Source organism: Theropithecus gelada, chromosome 14 (genome assembly GCF_003255815.1).
Source record: "Theropithecus gelada isolate Dixy chromosome 14, Tgel_1.0, whole genome shotgun sequence".
NCBI lineage: Eukaryota > Metazoa > Chordata > Mammalia > Primates > Cercopithecidae > Theropithecus > Theropithecus gelada.
Window position 1 is genome coordinate 32,664,725 of NC_037682.1, and position 18,518 is coordinate 32,683,242.

General features: G+C 35.9%; 1 protein-coding gene across 2 annotated transcripts in view; it reads left to right on the top strand.

Annotated features, from left to right (window-relative positions):
* The window catches only part of CCDC73 (coiled-coil domain containing 73), a 167,713-nt gene that overhangs the window by 117,982 nt on the left and 31,213 nt on the right, over positions 1-18,518 (top strand). For both annotated transcript variants that reach the window (XM_025355520.1, XM_025355521.1), the window contains exons 11-14: positions 430-489; positions 1,253-1,357; positions 12,596-12,706; positions 18,251-18,385. In XM_025355520.1, coding sequence (XP_025211305.1) covers positions 430-489; positions 1,253-1,357; positions 12,596-12,706; positions 18,251-18,385 — 411 coding nt within the window. The remainder of the gene's footprint in view (positions 1-429; positions 490-1,252; positions 1,358-12,595; positions 12,707-18,250; positions 18,386-18,518) is intronic.

Consider the following 18,518-nt stretch of genomic DNA (forward strand, 5'->3'; position numbering starts at 1 on the left):
TTTGGGCTGGGTGCAGTGGCTCATGCCTGTAATCCCAGCACTTTAGGAGGCCGAGGTGGGTGGATCACTTGAGGTCAGGAGTTCAAGACCAGCTTGGCCAACATGGTGAAACCCCATCTCTGCTAAAAATGCAAAAATTAACTGTGCATGTTAGTAGGCATCTGTAATCCCAGCTACTTGGGAGGCTGAGGCATGAGAATCCACTTGAACCTGGGAGGAAGAGGTTGCAGTGAACCAAGATCACACCATTGCACTCCAGACTGGGTGATAGAGCAAGACGCAGTCTCAAAACAAACAAACAAAAAAACAAATGTGGGTACTCTGGGGGTAGTAATAGGTCATAATACTCCAAAGTTTGTTTAGTACTGAATTGAATGTAGAATTTGCTGAATTTTCTATCATAACTTTAAAACTATTCAAATTTTAAAGGAACTGGAATTAAATGAGAAGATTAATGAAGAGATTACATGTATTCAAGAAGAAAAACAGGTAAGCAATCATAAGACATTTGGAAGTCAGTAAATATTCTAAAAATCAGATAAAATGTGAAAAATAAATTAAGTGGATCATGCATAGCATATAGTAGGCACTCAGTTAATGTGTATTAAATATACATGTGTATACTTTTAAAAATCAGTCTCAATATACTTTCATTAAAAATACCTTAATTTTTTCCTTGATAGATTAGACCAGTTATACCCTAACAGATAATTATTGAAGTTTATTTATGTGTAGTGCATATTTTTTCAGGACATTATATTCTCATTTGTCTATTTGATGCTTATAATTATTCCATTTTTTAAAAGATGTGTAAAAGAATATTCCTCTTCTTTCTTTTTTCTCTTCTGCTTTTCCTCCATTTGACTCTGAATGTATGCCATGACACCCTAGCCCATTATGACATTTTATAATATTATACCTTATATGACATTTTAGTAGTGATATGTTTACTGTTGGGGGGTTGGTAGCCCACAAATGTTTATTTTAGTTTTGAATTATTCACATGTGTCTTAGAATCCACAGTTTATTCCAAAAAACTTTGTTAATTATTTGAGGGACTCTTGAAAATACTGTAATAGAAATTATTTTAGATACCATTAGATGTGTCATTAGTTTAATATAAAGTATTGAAATTAAACTATAAATACAATGAGTTAGGAAACTAGAAAATGTATGTGAAGAGTGAGCTTAGAAACACACCTACTATCTTAAAACTTTTAAATTGATATATCATATTTGTGTATTTTCAAAGGATATCATCATTTCTTTCCAACATATGCAGCAGTTACTTCAGCAACAAATTCAAGCTAATACTGAAATGGAGGCAGAATTGAAGAGGCTAAAAGAAAATAATCAGGTTCTATCTATCTATCTATCTATCTATCTATCTATCTATCTATCTGTGTTTTAGTATATTTTCATCTAATTAACTTCCCCTGTTTAGTTTATTCTTCTGTCCAGTTTTATTGAAATTATTTTGAATGTTAGGGGTAAGATATTGACTTCCTTCATCAACTTGTTTTCAGTGTCTAAAGTAATGAACATATATTATTCAACATTTATGTCACTAGTGAAATGTTAAATTTTATCAAGTATCCGACTTCATTTTACAAAGTGAAAAATCCACTCTGTTACAACAGAATGAATAGGATTTTTTTTTTTTTCCTTAGAATTGTGGTCACAATCTAACACTGAAAATAAAAGGCGAAAGTGTCAACTGCAGTTTAAGAGAGCATTCAGCCAGCTCTCAGAAGTTTGGGGTAGATCTCTCTTCACAGGAAAGTGATAAAATTGGCACGGTTACCGCAATAATCACCTTATCATCCTCTTTCCAATATATATAAGAAAATGACTGGGAAGGAGAAGACATTGTTGGCCATTGATAATTTGGGAGTGCAGTGTTCAAAAAGAGAGGCTTTTTCTCTTACATCCCTAGCAGAGGCCGGTGCATTTCCCCTTATGAAGCTAAATGAAGAAATGTACAAGAAAATCTCTTGTAGGGATTGAGATACAAGAAGGGGAGACTGCCATTTGTTCCCTGGCTAGATGCTTGAAATGCTGTTGAAAGGTGAAGGTCCACTCTAGTGTTACCAATAGAGTAAAATGTGATAAGCTCATGTGGAAGCGGTTGGCATATGTTTCTTTTCTTTTCTTTTCTTTTCTTTTCTTTCTTTTTTTTTTTTTTTTTTTTTTTTTTTTGGAAATGGAGTCTTACTCTGTCACCCAAGCTGGAGTGCAGTGGCATGATCTTGGTTCACTGCAACCTCCACCTCCTGGGTTCAAGTGATTCTCCTGCCTCATCTCCCGAGTAGCTGGGATTACAGGTGCCCACCACCATAGCCAGCTAGGCATATGTTTCTTGAAGTTTGGAAGTTCGCCAAGAACATATCAACTGATGCCCAGTTTTGGTCTACAAGTTTCAAAAAGAAAAGTCTTTAGAGTAATCTGTGCCAATGGAGCTTGAAGTGTATTATTCTTAAAAAACCTTAGTGGTTATTTGGCTTAACATGAAGCAACCATGGAGATTAGTGGAGGAGCAGGAACTGCCCTGTATGCCACTGGGCCAAGTGATGGGATGTCCAATTCAGAAAAGGGGTTGGGGGTATGTTCCACTAGAGTGGCCAGTAGAAGGTACTTCTATCCTTCTGAAGGGGTTCGGGGTAAAGCTGAACATTTCCCATGAAAACTACAATTACCTCCCACATAAAAACTACCATCAGTCAAGGCCAGGGCCAGTTTCATGGGTATGTGACCAGTGCACTGGCATCATAGGGATCCAGACTCAGAAGAGCCTCCTGCTTCAGGTTTAATGTTTCATGGTCACTGTCTTGAAGATTTTATTTTGAATTTACATTTTGTAAATGAAGTCTAATGGTAATGAAGCATGTGCTAGGGGCTTAGATCTTCAGCTCAGGTATTGTCTCCATTACTTCTCAGTACTGGTTCTTGGCTGCTGGCTCTTCCACCCTCTGGGGACCTACATCCTGCTTTGTCTCCTACTCCTGGTTCCTGTCCTGCCACTGGTGTAGTTTGATTGGGTCATATTTGCGGGGAAAGGTCTGTGTTTTACTGTTGACCTTCACTCTTTGGTTAGGGTGTAGGTGCAGGTCGGGGGGGGCCTAGGTGGGGTGCCTATACCCCACAGTATTTTGGGGTAAGGCATAACAACAGTTGTCTTTGTTGCAGGTTGGCAGTGCCTTAAAATGTTAGGCAGGTGACTTGGTGGGAGTGTGCAGGGAGGATGTATCCCCAGTCCAGGTACTGAGTGCATACCTCCTGGCAGTTGCAATCTCTTGAGAGTCACCCATTTGCCATGGGTTGGAGTGAAGGGCCCATGGGAAGGGAAGAATTCACTTCCCCACCCATGTCCAGGACATAGTAGATGGGTCTAGCCGCTGGCAGGACAGGGAACCTGGTAGCTGTTGGCTCTCAGTCATGCTGAGTTGTGTGATGAGGCCCTTAGGCATGTTATGAGGGTCTGCATTTGCCTGGTGAGTATCCCCAAGCCTAGGGGATCATGATATTAAATAGAAAATAAAAAGCACCATGACAAATTGAAAGAGAGAGAGGGGCTGCAAAGAAGGGAAAAAATTTTATATTTTAGTACCTTTAGTAGCACTTCTTTCCCTGTGGTTTTCATTTTGTACCAGGCCCAACAAATTATGCAGAGTCTATCATTGAATGGAACCAAATTGAACCTCAGCAATGCAAAATTTATTAATATCTCCTCACCATTGATGTTCTATGGCTTATCATGTAACGAAAGTTTTGCCTTCCTTATTTCTCTTATGTGTCCCAAATACTATAGAAGAGGGAGGGAGGGGTGGTATCCTATCATCAGACCTCTCCCTTCTTTTAATCCGTTCACCTATTCCAATATAAGACTAGCAAAAAAAGTTTATCTGAAAGTCCAGCTGTTAGCAAGTACTCACCTCCCATCTCCCCTGCCCACTCTGTAGTTAGATAACTGGAACTATTTCTCTAATGTGTTGAACCTTCTCCCAAGCAACATATGATATAATTTAACTAGGTTCTTTATGAATAGCTGTTACCAAGAGCATCTTCTAATCCAAATAAATGAGTTGAAACATAGATTTTTAGGCCAAACAAAATATTAACGATCATCTAATCCAACCATTTTGTTTAATGAAAAGAGAGACCCAGAAAATGTAGGCAGTCTGGTTCAAAGCCTCAAAATTAGTGATAAAGTTAGGATTAAATCTGTAGTGATTCTAATCCAGCACTATTTCTACAACATACTGTTAAGATATTTTTCCTAGATCTATGAGAGCTTATCTAGCAATTTTGTTAGATTAGTTATACTAAGATCATAACTCGTAACTTGCCTCTTCATACTGCTGAATTCTACAGAGCCTATATATAGTTATGTGTTTCTCTGAGTTAATGGTGACTATAAATATAATTCCAGGATCTTTTGACTGTGACTACCAATCATTAGATAATCAAATGCCTCTCTCTATTTCCCTCAAATGCCTTTCTCTTTAACTGCCACAAGTATTACCTGAACCTTGATAGTACATAGAGAAGCTAGATTTTGTAAACTAAAATTTTAAAGTATTGTCAAAAACAGGATAGAATTGTCAGCTTTTTATTTTGATAAGTAAAGATATTAAGAATGCAAACAATACAATCTATCATTACTATCATTTTATGAAAGAGAACATTTTAACATCAAACATATATTAAGGATATAATCTCAGAATAAAGGATAGTCCTTTATAAGAAAAGACATTTGATGACCTTATATTGACATTTTTTGCCTTGGACTAGTGAATATTTTGTCATCGATATTGTCGGCAGACTGATATCTGAGAACCACTGAAATATAGCGTAACAAAATATTAATGTTGAACTGTTGCTGAGGATTATGCTGCATAAATATCTCAAGTGTTTTCTTGAGGAGCATTCTCATTCCACCTGTACTAAAAGGGATCATTACTCTTGATAATGGCCAACTGTTTTTCAGTGCTCTGCAATCATGCTGTCATCTGTCTTACTTTTCTAGTAGTAAAATTTAGAGCACAGAAAGCTAAATTCTCATGATAGGAAATATTTTCTATTGTGATTTAGTTACAGATTAGTCCAGTTATACACATAGTTATGTTCCTATAGTCATAGTATTAACAAGAATAATTTACTTATTTTTTTCCATAGTATTTTTTCATAGTATTAACTAGGATCATTTAGTTAGTTTTTGGAAGATTAAAGCATTAGCAAATGGTTTCACTTTGAATTTTTCACAATATCCATTTTTTTCAGAGATGGTTTTCAAAAGAGAGGCATTTGGATTATCTAAGTTATTGGTAGTCATAGTCAAAAGATCCTGGAATTATATTGACAGTCGCCATTAACTCAGAGAAACACATAACTGTATATTTATGACTACCCTAGACTCTGTAGAATTCAACGGTACATAAGTACTGGACTTAGAGCTCATGAAGGGGCAAGTTAGGAGTTGTGGTCTTAATATAGCTGATCTAACAAAATTACTAGATCAGCTCTCTCTGTTATCCAGATGCAAAATATTCCAAATAATTTCCTAATAGAATATAGGAATATAGCCAAAAGGCCAGGAAACAATCCTGATAGAATATAAACTCCATGGCCCAGCGCAGTGGCTCACACCTGTAATCTCAGCACTTTGGGAGGCCGAGGTGGGTGGATCACCTGAAGTCGGGAATTTGAGACCAGTCTGATCAACATTGTGAAACAACGTCTCTACTTAAAAATACAAAATTAGATGGGCATCGTGGCATATGCCGGTAATCCCAGCTACTCAGGAGCCTGAGGCAGGAGAATTGCTTGAACCCGGGAGGCGGAGGTTGCAGTGAGCTGAGATTGCACCATTGCACTCCAGCCTGGGCAACAAGAGTGAAGCTCTGTCTCAAAAAAAAAAAAAAAAAAAAATATATATATATATATATATATATATACACATACACACACACACACACACACATATATACACACACACACATATATATACTCCATAAGGACAGCAACATTTCCACTGATGTAGCATAAAAGGCTAAAACAGTGTCTGGCACATCATAGGAGCTCATTAAATTTTAAATTTTAAACTAAATTTTCTTAATGAATGAAAGATGAACATGAATAAACTCATAGTCTTTCCGAGTTTAGATATTGCCTGGTCAGGACTTTTAGTTAAACATGTTTAACCCCACATGACGTATTTTTGAAACTGCAATAAAGTGACACTAATATATCCACAAGGACAAGGAAATGGGGAGGAAACAGTAATAGTACTAAAAAGTGGGAACCAGATGGACAATGGTAATTTACTTAGCACAAGAGAAGTAGAAACGAAATCAAAGATGCAGAAATGGTCAGGATTTGCAAGTATCACAACTGAAGCCAGAAACTAGATCTATGTAAGAAACCATTGCAACTCCATATTCTCTTTCCCACCCTGCACAAGTAGACACTGCTCCTCTCCTACTTTGCAGAAGATTGGAGGTTTCTGTTGTAGAATCTGAGGGACAGCTGAGGTTTCGGGGGAAGGGGATCTAGTGGTTTGCTGGAGCCAGCTTTTGCCAGTGGGAGCTGGTTGTTAGATATTAAGGAATTTTGTGAACTAGTTGTTAAACCAATGGTAGTTTGAAATTAACTATGATGTGAATATTTAACATGAATGAAAAATGGCAAATGCTTCAAATCAGGCTTTTTTATTTTTTATTTTTTGAGAGCTAGTTTATCAGTTTACTACTAAGAGTATGATATTGACAAGAGTTTGGAAAGTCTGAATTCTGAATGGTGAGACCTTCCAGCCCAGTATCCTCATTTAGAGGACAGCTAGCCTAATTCCCCAGCAGAAAAATGGAAGATTCCTTTCAGGGGAAACTAATCTGCCCAAAAGAAAAGACTAACTGATACAGTTAAGCTTTCCCAGTGAAATAGCTCAGCCAGATCCATCCACAGTGAAACCTACCATTTGACAAAACTTTCAGCTGGTATTTTAATACCTCATTTTAAAATATGAATAAGTAGTTAAGGATTACTGGACATTTGGAGAAAGCCTCTGATATGGCTTAGATATTTATCCACCCAAATCTCATGTTGAGATGTAATCCCCAATGTTGGAGGTGGGGCCTGGTGGGAGGTGTGTGGGTCATGGAGGCGTATTCCTCATGGCTTGATGCTGTCCTCAGGATAGTGAATGAGGATAGTGAATGATCTCATTTTCACGAGATCTGGTTGTTTAAAAGTGTGTGGCACCTGCCTGCCTCGCTCTTGCTCCTGCTTTCACCATGTGATATGCAAGCTCCCACTTCACCTTGCACCACAAGTAAAAGCTTCCTTAGGCCTCGCCAGAAGCAGATGCCAGTGCTGTGCTTCCTGTACAGCCTGCAGAACCATGGGCCAATTAAACTTCTTTTCTTCTAAATTACCCAGTCTCAAGTATTTCTTTAGCAATGCAAGAACAACCTAATACAGCCTCCAATATGAAAAACTGACAAAACAAATAGGATAATGAAAAAACCTTGTAGAAACTAAGAAAGTATATTTAGTTAAAGGGAACATGTTAATCTACAAAATAAGAATTTTGAGTTTATAAAGAAACTTTTAGAGAATAAAAGAGACCCCTTCAGATAAATATATTAGCAGACATAAAAAGTGCAAAGGAAAGGTTGGAGGATAATATTGTCTTCTAAAAAGTAGACCCAAAAGACAAAAAGATGGAAAACGGGAAAGGAAACTGGGGAGTCAGTTCAAGATGTCTGGTGAGTGTCAGAGAGAGAAGAGAGAAAATAGAGGGAAAGGAAATGACCAAAGAATTAATACAAAAAAGTTATCTAGGCCTGACAGATGTAAGTTTGTCTTGCTCAATACCAATGCATATCATTATGAAATTTTGTACAACACATAAAGAAAATATTCTAAAACTGTACAAGAAAGTAGGTCATATACAGGGATTAAGAATGAGAATGGTAACATAAGGTTTCAGACTTCTCAGTGGCAACAATGGAAAGTAGAAGACAATTGAACCATGCCTTCAGATGTTGGGAAAAAATTGATTTCCAAAGCAGAGTTGTACCGTATTTAGCCAAACAAATTGCCAAGTATTGGTAGAATCAAGACATCTTCAGACATATAGGGTCTCAAAACATTTACCACCCTATGCCTCCTTTATCAAGAAGTAATAGAATGCTCTACCAAGACAAGGGAGTAAACCAAGAAAGGAAACTATGGGATCTGGGAAACAGGAGACTCATGACAGAACTGAAAAAGGGCATCCTCAGAGATAACCTGATTTGTACAGCTGACAGAGAGAAGTAGGTCAAAATTGTAATGGAAGGATGGATGTCTCCAAAAAACTGAAATCAAGAGAATACCTGAAGTAGGCAGTTTCCTTTATATGGAGTTATTGGGTGCAGACAAGAAATGATTGACATTGCTAGTGCACTGTTTTAAGAGCATGATGTTCTTGGTCATTTATTATTACTAGGATAGAGACTGTGGTTTATTCTCCCATGTCTTCTCTAAAGTTCTATTTATCTTCTAAAATACAGTATGTTATCAATAAAAAAACTTGTTAGAATGTTAAAGTACTAAGCATCTATTATACACACTATAAATGTTTAGCAACTACTCTGTTTTATAGTTATGCACCACATGAGAATGTTTTGGTCAATGACAGACCGCATATAAGATGGTGGCCCCACAAGATTATAATGGAGATAAAAATTCTTATCTGCTAACATCATATTCATCATATTGTCATAGCACAACACATTACCCACATGTTTGTTGGTAATGCTGGTATAAACAAACCTGCTGCACTGTCAGTCATATAAAAGTGTAGTACATACAATTATATATAATACATAATACTTGATAATAATGACTATGTTACTGGTTTATGTATTTACTATACTATACTTCTTATCATTATTTTAGTTTATTCCTTCTATTTGTTAAAAAAAAAGTTGGCCAGGCACGGTGGCTCATGCCTGTTAAGTAATCCCAGCACTTTGGGAGGCCGAGGTGGGCGGATCACGAGGTCTGGAATTTGAGACCAGCCTGACCAACATAGTGAAACCCCATCTCTACTAAAAATACAAAAATTAGCCGGTGTGGTGGTACGCACCTGTAATCCCAGCTACTCAGGGGGGCTGAGGCAGGAGAATCGTTTGAACCTGGGAGATGGAGGTTGCAGTGAGCCGAGATCGCGCCATTGCAATCCAGCCTGGGCAGCCAAGCGACTTCATCTCCAAAAAAAACAAAAAACAACAAAAAAACAAAAACAAAAGTTAACTGTGAAACAGCCTCAGGAAGGTCCTTCAGGAAGCATTCCAGAAAAGGGAGTATTATGATAATTGTGATAGGAGATGATAGTTCTATGGGTATTACTGCCCCTGAAGACTTTCCAGAGGGAAAATATGTAGAGGTGGAAGACAGTTAATATTGATAATCCTGACTCTGTGTGTAGGCCTAGGCTAATGTGTGTGTGTGTTAGTTTTTAAAAATAATATTTACAGTGGTTTTATTAACACTCATTAAAAACTAGAAACAGCACAAATGTTCAACCCAGAGGTGAATGTATAAACAAACTATGGTGCATCCATACAACAGACTACTCAGCGGTAAAAGAGAACCAACTACCAATTCACACAACAAAATGGATGAATCTCAAATGCATTTTGCTAAGTAAATGAAACCAGACTCAAAAGGCTACATACAGTGTTGTTCCGTGATTCCATTTATAGGACATTTGACAAAAGCCACAATTAGAGAGACAGAAAACAGATTATTGATGGGCAGTGAAGAATAGGGGTGCTGCAAAGTGGCCCAAGGGAACTTTTGGGAGTAATAAAACTGCTCTCTATATCTTCTGGGAGTTACATGACATATGTATTTGTTAAAACGAACAATTGGGGAGGGAAAATGGGAACTCCTGTTTAATGGATACAGAATTTCTATTTGAGATGATGAGAAAGTTCTGAACATGGATAATGGTGATAGTTGCATGACATTGTGAATATACTCAGTGCCCCTGACTTATACACCTAAAAATGGTTAAACTGGTAAATTTTATGTTACATGTATGTATTTTTAACTTTTATTTTAGGTTCAGAGGTACATGTGCAGGTTTGTTACATAGGTAAATTGAGTGTCACATAGGTTTGGTGTACAGATTATTTCGTCACCCAGATAATAAGTATAGTACCTGATTGGTAGTTTTTCGATCTCCTTCCACCCTCAAGTAGGCCGCAGTGTCCATTGTTCTCTTCTTTGTGTCTATATGTGCTCAACGTTTAGCTCCCACTTATAAGTGAGAACATGTGGTATTTGGTTTTCTGTTCCTGTGTTAGTTTTCTTAGGATAATAGCTCCATCCATGTTGCTGCAAAGGACATGATCTCATTCTTTTTATGGTTGTGTCATATTCCATGGTGTATGGATGTAGAGAAAGAAAATGTGGTACAGTCTACTGTTAATGAGCATTTAGGTTGATTCTAAGTATTTACCATTGTGAATACTGCTGTGATGATGTGTCTTAGTTTTTGACCAAAATGTTTAAAAAGGAAAAATGTAAAAATTTAAAAATAGAGGCTGGGAGTGGTGGCTCACACCTGTAATCCCAGAACTTTGGAAGGCCAAGGCGGGCGGATCACAAGGTCAGGAGATCGAGACCATCATGGCTAACACAGTGAAACCCCGTCTCTACTAAAAACATAAAAAATTAGTCGGGCGTGGTGGCAGGCGCCTGTATTCCGAACTACACAGGAGGCTGAGGCAGGAGAATGGCGTGAACCCAGGAAGTGGAGCTTGCAGTGAGCCAAGATTGTGCCATTGCACTCCAGCCTGGGCAACAGAGCAAGACTCCATCTCAAAAAAAAAAAAAAATTAAAAAATAGAAAGTTTATAGAATAAGAATATAAAGAAAGAAAATATTTTTGTACAGCTATACGATCTGTGTGTTTTAAGCTAAGTGTTATTTCAAAAGAGTCAAAAAGTTAAAAAAAAAGTTTATCGAGTCAACTAAGCTTGATTTATTATTGAAGAAAGAAAAAATTAAAAAAAAATTATTGTAGCCTAAGTATACAGTGTTTATTAGGCCCTGTGTTGGTGAGTAATAATGTCCTAGGCCTTCACATTCGCTGGCCATTCCCTCACTGACTCACCCAGAGCAACATTCATGGTAAGTACCTTATATAGTTACATGTGTACCATTTTTAATCTTTTATACCTCATTTTTCCTGTACCTTTTCTATATTTAGATAGCCTTAGTTATAAAAATACTATTGTGTTACAATTGCCTACACTACTCAGTGCAGAAAGAGGCTGTACAGGTTCGTAGCATAGGAGCAATAAGCTATACCATATAGCCTACGTGTATAGTAGGCTATACCATCTAGGTTTGTGTAAGTACACTCTATGACCTTCATACAGTGACAAAATCACCTAATGATGGAATTATCAGAACATATTAGATATGTTGCCATAATTTTACATAATTTATCTTTGCATATTGATACTCTAGATGTAACTGAGAATTCTCTAAATAGAGTACTATGAATAATATGGAATTCATATGAGATGGATTTATATATGTAATACGGAAAGTAAGCAAGACTTTTTTTAAAAAGAAAAGCAGATGACAGAACAGTGTATGATATGGTCTCATCTGTATTTAAAAATATATATGTATTTTTACATACTTTTATGGTTACATAGGCAATTTCTGGAAAGATATAAAAGAAACTACTAAAGTGGTTACTTCTGGGGAGGAAAACTGAGAGAATAACTTTACTTTTTTTAAAAAAATATATCCTTTTGTGTGGCTTGACATTTTTCACCTGAATGTACATAGCTCTGTAAACAACTTAAAGATTCCAGATGTATTAGGCATGTAGGTAGGAGTTCTATCACTGTTTATCTTTTTATAGAAATTTACTTGGATTATCAGCAGACATTGGAAAAACCTAATAATATTGATGACACTGATTTACTAGCTTTAAAAACCTAGTCTTATAAAACACGTGGTAGTATTTTTACTCTATAAGTTTATTTTGTGGGAGGGAGAGTGTGGTAGTGATTCTGTTATGTTAGTTCAATGAAGTAATTAAGTTAATATGGTAAATATTTAAGTTATGCTTAAAAAGTATTAATTTGAAATTAAAATGAAAATTGTATTTAAGAGTTTTCTAGCCAGTTAATTTCTAAAATAAACAGATAGTGGAAAAATGTTCTATGGTAGTTAAATTTCTTTAGCAGAGTTAGGCTGGATTGTGCTACATTTCATACTTTTCAGTGCTGTACTTTATATTACTTTTTCAGCACATTAAAACTTATGCAGTGAAACTGAATAATGGCAATGTTTTTATACCCTTTTATAGCCATTTCTTTATCATAACCTCCCCCTATTTTCTGTTAGCTAAACTATAAGCATCTTTCCATTAATTTATGAAAATTATTGTTGAGATAGCACATTATCACTGATCTGTATGGCACTTTCAGCATGTTAGAAGCAAAGGTCCAAGCAACATAAAACACATCAAAATTCATTAATGTGGTATTGATTATTTTTTGGATAATTAATTTTATTGCAGACCCTTGAAAGAGATAATGAGCTGCAAAGGGAGAAGGTAAAAGAAAATGAAGAAAAGTTTCTTAATCTTCAAAACGAGCATGAAAAAGCACTAGGAACTTGGAAAAGACGTGTACGTTTATTAAATAGTAAAATAGTAAAATATTTTAAATAGTTTTAGACATTTAAAATAACTATAAATGCTAAGAAAATATTGCAAAAATATTAGAGGACTAAAATCAGACACATTTTTTTCTTGGTCTCATATTTCCAAAAAGGTGAATGCTTTTTAAAAGCTAAACTTAATGAAATTCCCTGTAATGCTTTTATGCATGGAAGACCACAGGAATACATGTTTGCGTATATATACACGCACATATATATATAATTTGAGCTCCCATATGTGACAAATAAAAATTAATTTACTTTTTCATAAAACCATTGCATAGTATTTTAGTAAATGATTAAAATAAATAATTATACTATCATTAACGGATCTCTTTTGCTTTTCTTAGCAGTTTTGTTGAGCTATATTACAGCCATGTTTAGAACATGTGTGCAGTAGTTTATTTCTGTAGTATTACCATTTTATCATATTAACAACATATCATAAGAGTTTATATGTTCTAAACATGGCTATTTCCTTAAATCACATTTGTTTATTTTATAATAAATTTTAATTCAGCAAAGTAGATAATAGTGTAAAATGAGGTAAATTCAAGTTATGAAATATAAAGTTTCACTTTAAATATTGGTAGACCCCAAAACTGATTATTCCATGCTAATATCAATTTTCATTGCATTTAAAATTTTTTTTAAATAAATGACAGAGTAGAAAGTCACTATGAGTTTATGAAGCTATATTTTGGAAAAGTATGGTTATGTTTTAGACTGTTGTGCTAATTATACTATACAATATATTATAGTAATGGATATCTAAATACCAGCTTGATAATATTTCCTATAGATTATTTTGTTTGATTCAAATTATTACCTAAGTAACTCTTGATTTGATTCTTTTGGAACTAACATGTTTTCTTAATTTATAGTTTGGAGAGATTAAGTCTTCACTGATGGTTTTGATAAGTTTTACTTAAATCTAAGAAAAATTTTGTATTTAATTGTATCCGAATACTAAAAAATCCTTAATTGGTATACTAGTACAGTTTATCATTAAGCAACAAGCATAATAATGTTCATTTTAGCATCAGTTAATCTACATTTTATCCCTGTACCTTCTTTTCATCCCCAATGTTTAAAAGCCCATGGAAATGGTGCTATCAGAATAAGGAAAACTATTTAAGTGAAAAGGAAATATAAACTTAAATATGCCAAACATGCAAAAAAAACCAAAAAAACAAAACAAAACAAAACAAAAAAAGATCAGTTTAGCTAAGAAAATTAAACGTTCATTTTCTCTGAGACTACAACCATGCTCCTCTCCCAAGAAAAAAAGAAAACTATTAAGAAAAAATAAACAGTTTCACTGGTGAGGCCTCAATCTATAAATGTGGATAAAGTTGATTTCATCTTAGAATTTCTAAGTTCTGCAATCATTTTGCTTCCATTGTGCTTTTGTACTCAACAGAATATAGATAAGTAAGAAAAAGCTGCCTTGGTTCTGTAAGAGTTTTCTTCAGCGAGAGATCACATTTACTTTTTAATTGTATTTCTATCTGTAAGTTTTTCACCATTCTTGAGTGAAGGACAGTAGTAGTGTGGCTACTGAGATTGGATCAAGATAGGTTAAAAAAACAAAGATACTGATAAAAATAAATTGGAATCATATAAACTGCTGTTTCATATTTGGTCATTCAAAAAAATAAACAGTGAAAGAAAATACTATGCTAATAAAACTTCCATATTATTAGATAGTATATTTAAAATTCATTGAAATATTAAAAATAAAAATGTTATGTGTATCTTTTTATTTTGACTAGATATATAACCAATGGTTGTTACAGAGACAAAAAGACAGTAAGTGAGAATGTTCAGAAATTAGGGAAAGGGAGGTCACAAAAAGAATTCAATTCAGCCAGGCTTGGTGGCTCATGCCTGTAATTCCACCACTTTGGGAGGCCAAGGCAGGTGGATCACCTGAGGTCAGGAGTTCAAGACAAGCCTGGGCAGGATAATGAAACCCCGTCCCTACTAAAAATACAGAAATTAGCCGGGTGTGGTGGCGGGCGCCTGTAATCCCAGCTACTTGGTAGGCTGAGGCAGAGAATTGCTTGAACCCCGGAGGCAGAGGTTGCAGTGAGCCGACATTGTGCCACTGCACTCCAGCCTAGGCAACAGAGTGAGACTCTGTCTCAAAAAAAAAAAAAAAAAAGGAAAAAAAGAACTCAATTCACAACACTTATGGAGCACGTACTATGTGTTAGGCACTATTCTAGGCACTGGGTTTTCAAAGATGCCTAAAATACAAGGATTATCAAAGAGCTTACACTCTGCAGGGATAGATAACTATGTAATTAATCACAATAGTGCAAGGTACTTTTTAGTATTATTAACAAAGTACTATGAAAGCACAAAATAAATCATTTTTCTTTAGCTGGGCTTGAGAAAGTTTTAGAGGAAAGATGACTATAATTTGGCCTTGAAAAGTGAAATAGGATTTTTTGGGGGGGATTGTAGGGGAGATGGAGTCTCACTCTGTCGCCCAGGCTGGAGTGCAGTGGCACCATCTCGACTCACTGCAAGCTTCACCTCCCGGGTTCAAGCAGTTCTCCTGTCTCAGCCTCCCGAGTACCTGGGACTACAGGCGCATGCTACCACGCCTAGCTAACTTTTTGTATTTTAGTAGAGGTGGGGTTTCACTGTGTTGCCCGGTAGCTGGTCTCGAACTCCTGAGCTCAGGCAACCCACTTGCCTTGGCCTACCAAAGTGCTAGGATTACAGGCATGAGCCACTGCGCCCGGCCCATGAAATGGGATTTAAGCAAAAGGTACCCATCTCCACCCTTCCCATTCCATCCTGTTGGCATTTCATTTAAGAAAGAATAGAACAATCATGGAGCCATGAAAGTCCATTTTCAAAGACCATGAATAGTCTGCTCTGAATTAAAAATGGGATGTGTGGAATGTGACATTGAAATATAGATTGAGATCAGCTTTTGAAGAGTTCCTTACTAGGAGATTAGAATTTAAGTAATGGGAAGCCATTGAAGGGTTTAAAACAAATAAGTGACACAGGCAGATTGTGTTTTAGAAAAATAATTCTTGCAACAATATGGAGGATGGCTGTATGGAAAGAAATCAATAAGAAGAATGTTGTAATAATCTAATCGTGAACCTATGAGTGTGTGAATTAGGACAATAGAACAATGAAGAGGGATAGAGGTAGGATGAATTTTGGAAGTAGACTTGGCATGGTTAGTGACATTTTATATATAATGGGTACTGGGAGAGGAATAGACATCAAATGTGATTCTGAGGTTAGTATAACTCATAGAATGATAATATCATTAACTAGCTTAAGGAATGTAAAAGGAGAAGCAGATTTGGTGGATGAAAATAATTAGTTTAATTTGAGAACTGTAGAATTTATGGTGCTTTCACGACATCTAGCTTGAAGTGCATACTATCCATTTGGAGATGTGAATCTAATCTTAGGAGAGAGGTTGGGGAGGAGATATAGATTTAAGATTTATTAGCATAAAGGTGAAATTTGAAGTTATAGGTGAAATAAGATAACCTGTGGAAAGAATGGAACACTTGAAGGAAGACTGCTTAAGAAGAAAGAACCTTGGGTTTCTTATCCCAGGAGCCAAGACAAAAGAAGAAAGAACCTTGGGAAAAGCCAACATTTTGTGAGTGGTGTGTGTGTGTGTGTGTGTGTGTGTGAGAGAGAGAGAGACAGAGAGAGGAGAGGGGTGTGTGTGTGTGTGTGTGTGTGTGTGTGTGTGTGTGTGTGTATGTGTGTGTTTGGGGGCAGGAGGGGAGAGGGAGCCAGTAAGAAAGGTAGGAGGATAAAGAGAGAGTACTAGCATGGAAGTCAAGAAAGGAAGCTGTTTCAAGAACAGAGTAGTCAACATGGTCAACTGTTACAGAGCTGTTAAATGGTGTGAGACTTGGAAAAAATCCTTTTGCTAATTTTCAGGTGATACTTGAGAAAACAGTAGAACAATGAGGGCAGAAGTCAGGCTATTAAGGAGTGATAGGAGGTTAGAATTTGAAAGTAGCAAGTATAGACTTTATTTTAAGGAATGAGAAAGACAGGGCCAGGCTCGGTGGCTCATGCCTGCAATCCCAGCACTTTGGGAGGCTGAGGCGGGCAGATCACAGGGTCAGGAGTTCCAGACCGGCCTGGCTAACATAGTGAAACTCTGTCTCTACTAAAAACACAAAAATTAGCTGGGCGTGTTGGTGCAAGCCTGTAAGCCCAGCTGCTCGGGAGGCTGAGGCAGAAGAATCGCTTGAACCTAGGAGGCGGAGGTTGCAATGAGCCAAGATCACGCCACTGCACTCCAGCCTGGGCAACACAGCGAGACTCCCTCTTAAAAAAAAAAAAAAGGTGAGAGGGACAGAGGAACTGAGTCAAAGAGGAAAAATATTGGGAATGTGAATAGAGCATATTCGTAGGCTGATGAGAAGATGCTGATGTAGTGTGAGAGGCAGAAGGAAAGAAAATTTCTAGAATTAGGATGAAGGGAGATAGGAGAGGAAGGAATAAAGAACACATGGAAAGTTTAGCCTTGGAGAAGAAATGCCTTGCAGAGATAGATTTAGAGATGATTAAAAATAGGTGAAATGAACAGAAAGTAACATGAGTTTACATCTACTGGCCTCTGTATAGGGCTTTATAGAGGAATATTAATTATAAAAATATTAGGAATAGTAATTATAGTATTTATAGTAAGGAATATTACAAACAGTGTGGAATCTGTGGTAGGAGTTTTAAAATTATTCAAGAGAAACTTTATAAGAAACTTTTAAAACTTTTATAAAACCACAAATATGCCTTTCCATGACAAAAGGATATTTTTCTCCTCAGTGGAACTTACCTTGTCTCATATTTGAGACTTCTGTGAGAGTACTTCTTTCCCCCAAAATAAAGATTATGAAATTTTATAGGGAGTGAAAGTCTAATTTATAGATATAAATATCCAGCTGACATGTCAGTTTCTATGGTACCACTTAGTGCTTAGTATTCATCTAGTGGAATTCAAATCTGTATATGCAATTTGTAACAAGAAAATTAAACTTTAAGAAAACAATGAAAGTATAATGTTTGTAGAATGTAAAATTCATAAGTTCTTATTTATGAATTTAATTTTTTGTTTTTTTAAAATGAATTTAAATAAATTTGTTTTATGTGACGAGGTAGTTTAATGTTGTCATTAAGGACACAGTCCTTAGATTTAGCTTTGGAATTAAATCCTCACTGCCATTTTGTATCTGCTTGATCTGGGACAAATTACTTAACTTCTGTGAGCCTCACATTTCTTACCTGTAAATTGGGCATAATAATACCTCAGCGTTTTGATGAGTATGCAATTATGCTTATTAAGTAGTCAGCCCAATCCAATAAATGGTAGCTCTTAATATTAATAATGACTTTGTGATTGTTTTGATTCTTTGACTATTTCCTGAAACTTTCGTTAATGAAATATTTTCAGACAAAACATGTTTATATACTTGATATACTTGTTTATTCTGGTTACATTTTATAACAGGCTGAAGAACTTAATGGAGAAATTAATAAGATTAAAAATGAATTATCATCCCTTAAAGAAACTCATATTAAGTTACAAGAACATTATAACAAATTATGCAATCAAAAAACTTTTGAGGAAGACAAAAAGTTTCAGGTAAAATTTAAGTATGTTGTGGGGTACAAACTATCAAAGAAATTAAGACTGTCACTATGATTTTTTTCCCTGTTTTATACTTTAAGTTTCTCAACTTTAAAAAAATGAGTATATGCATGTGGTCTCTAATACA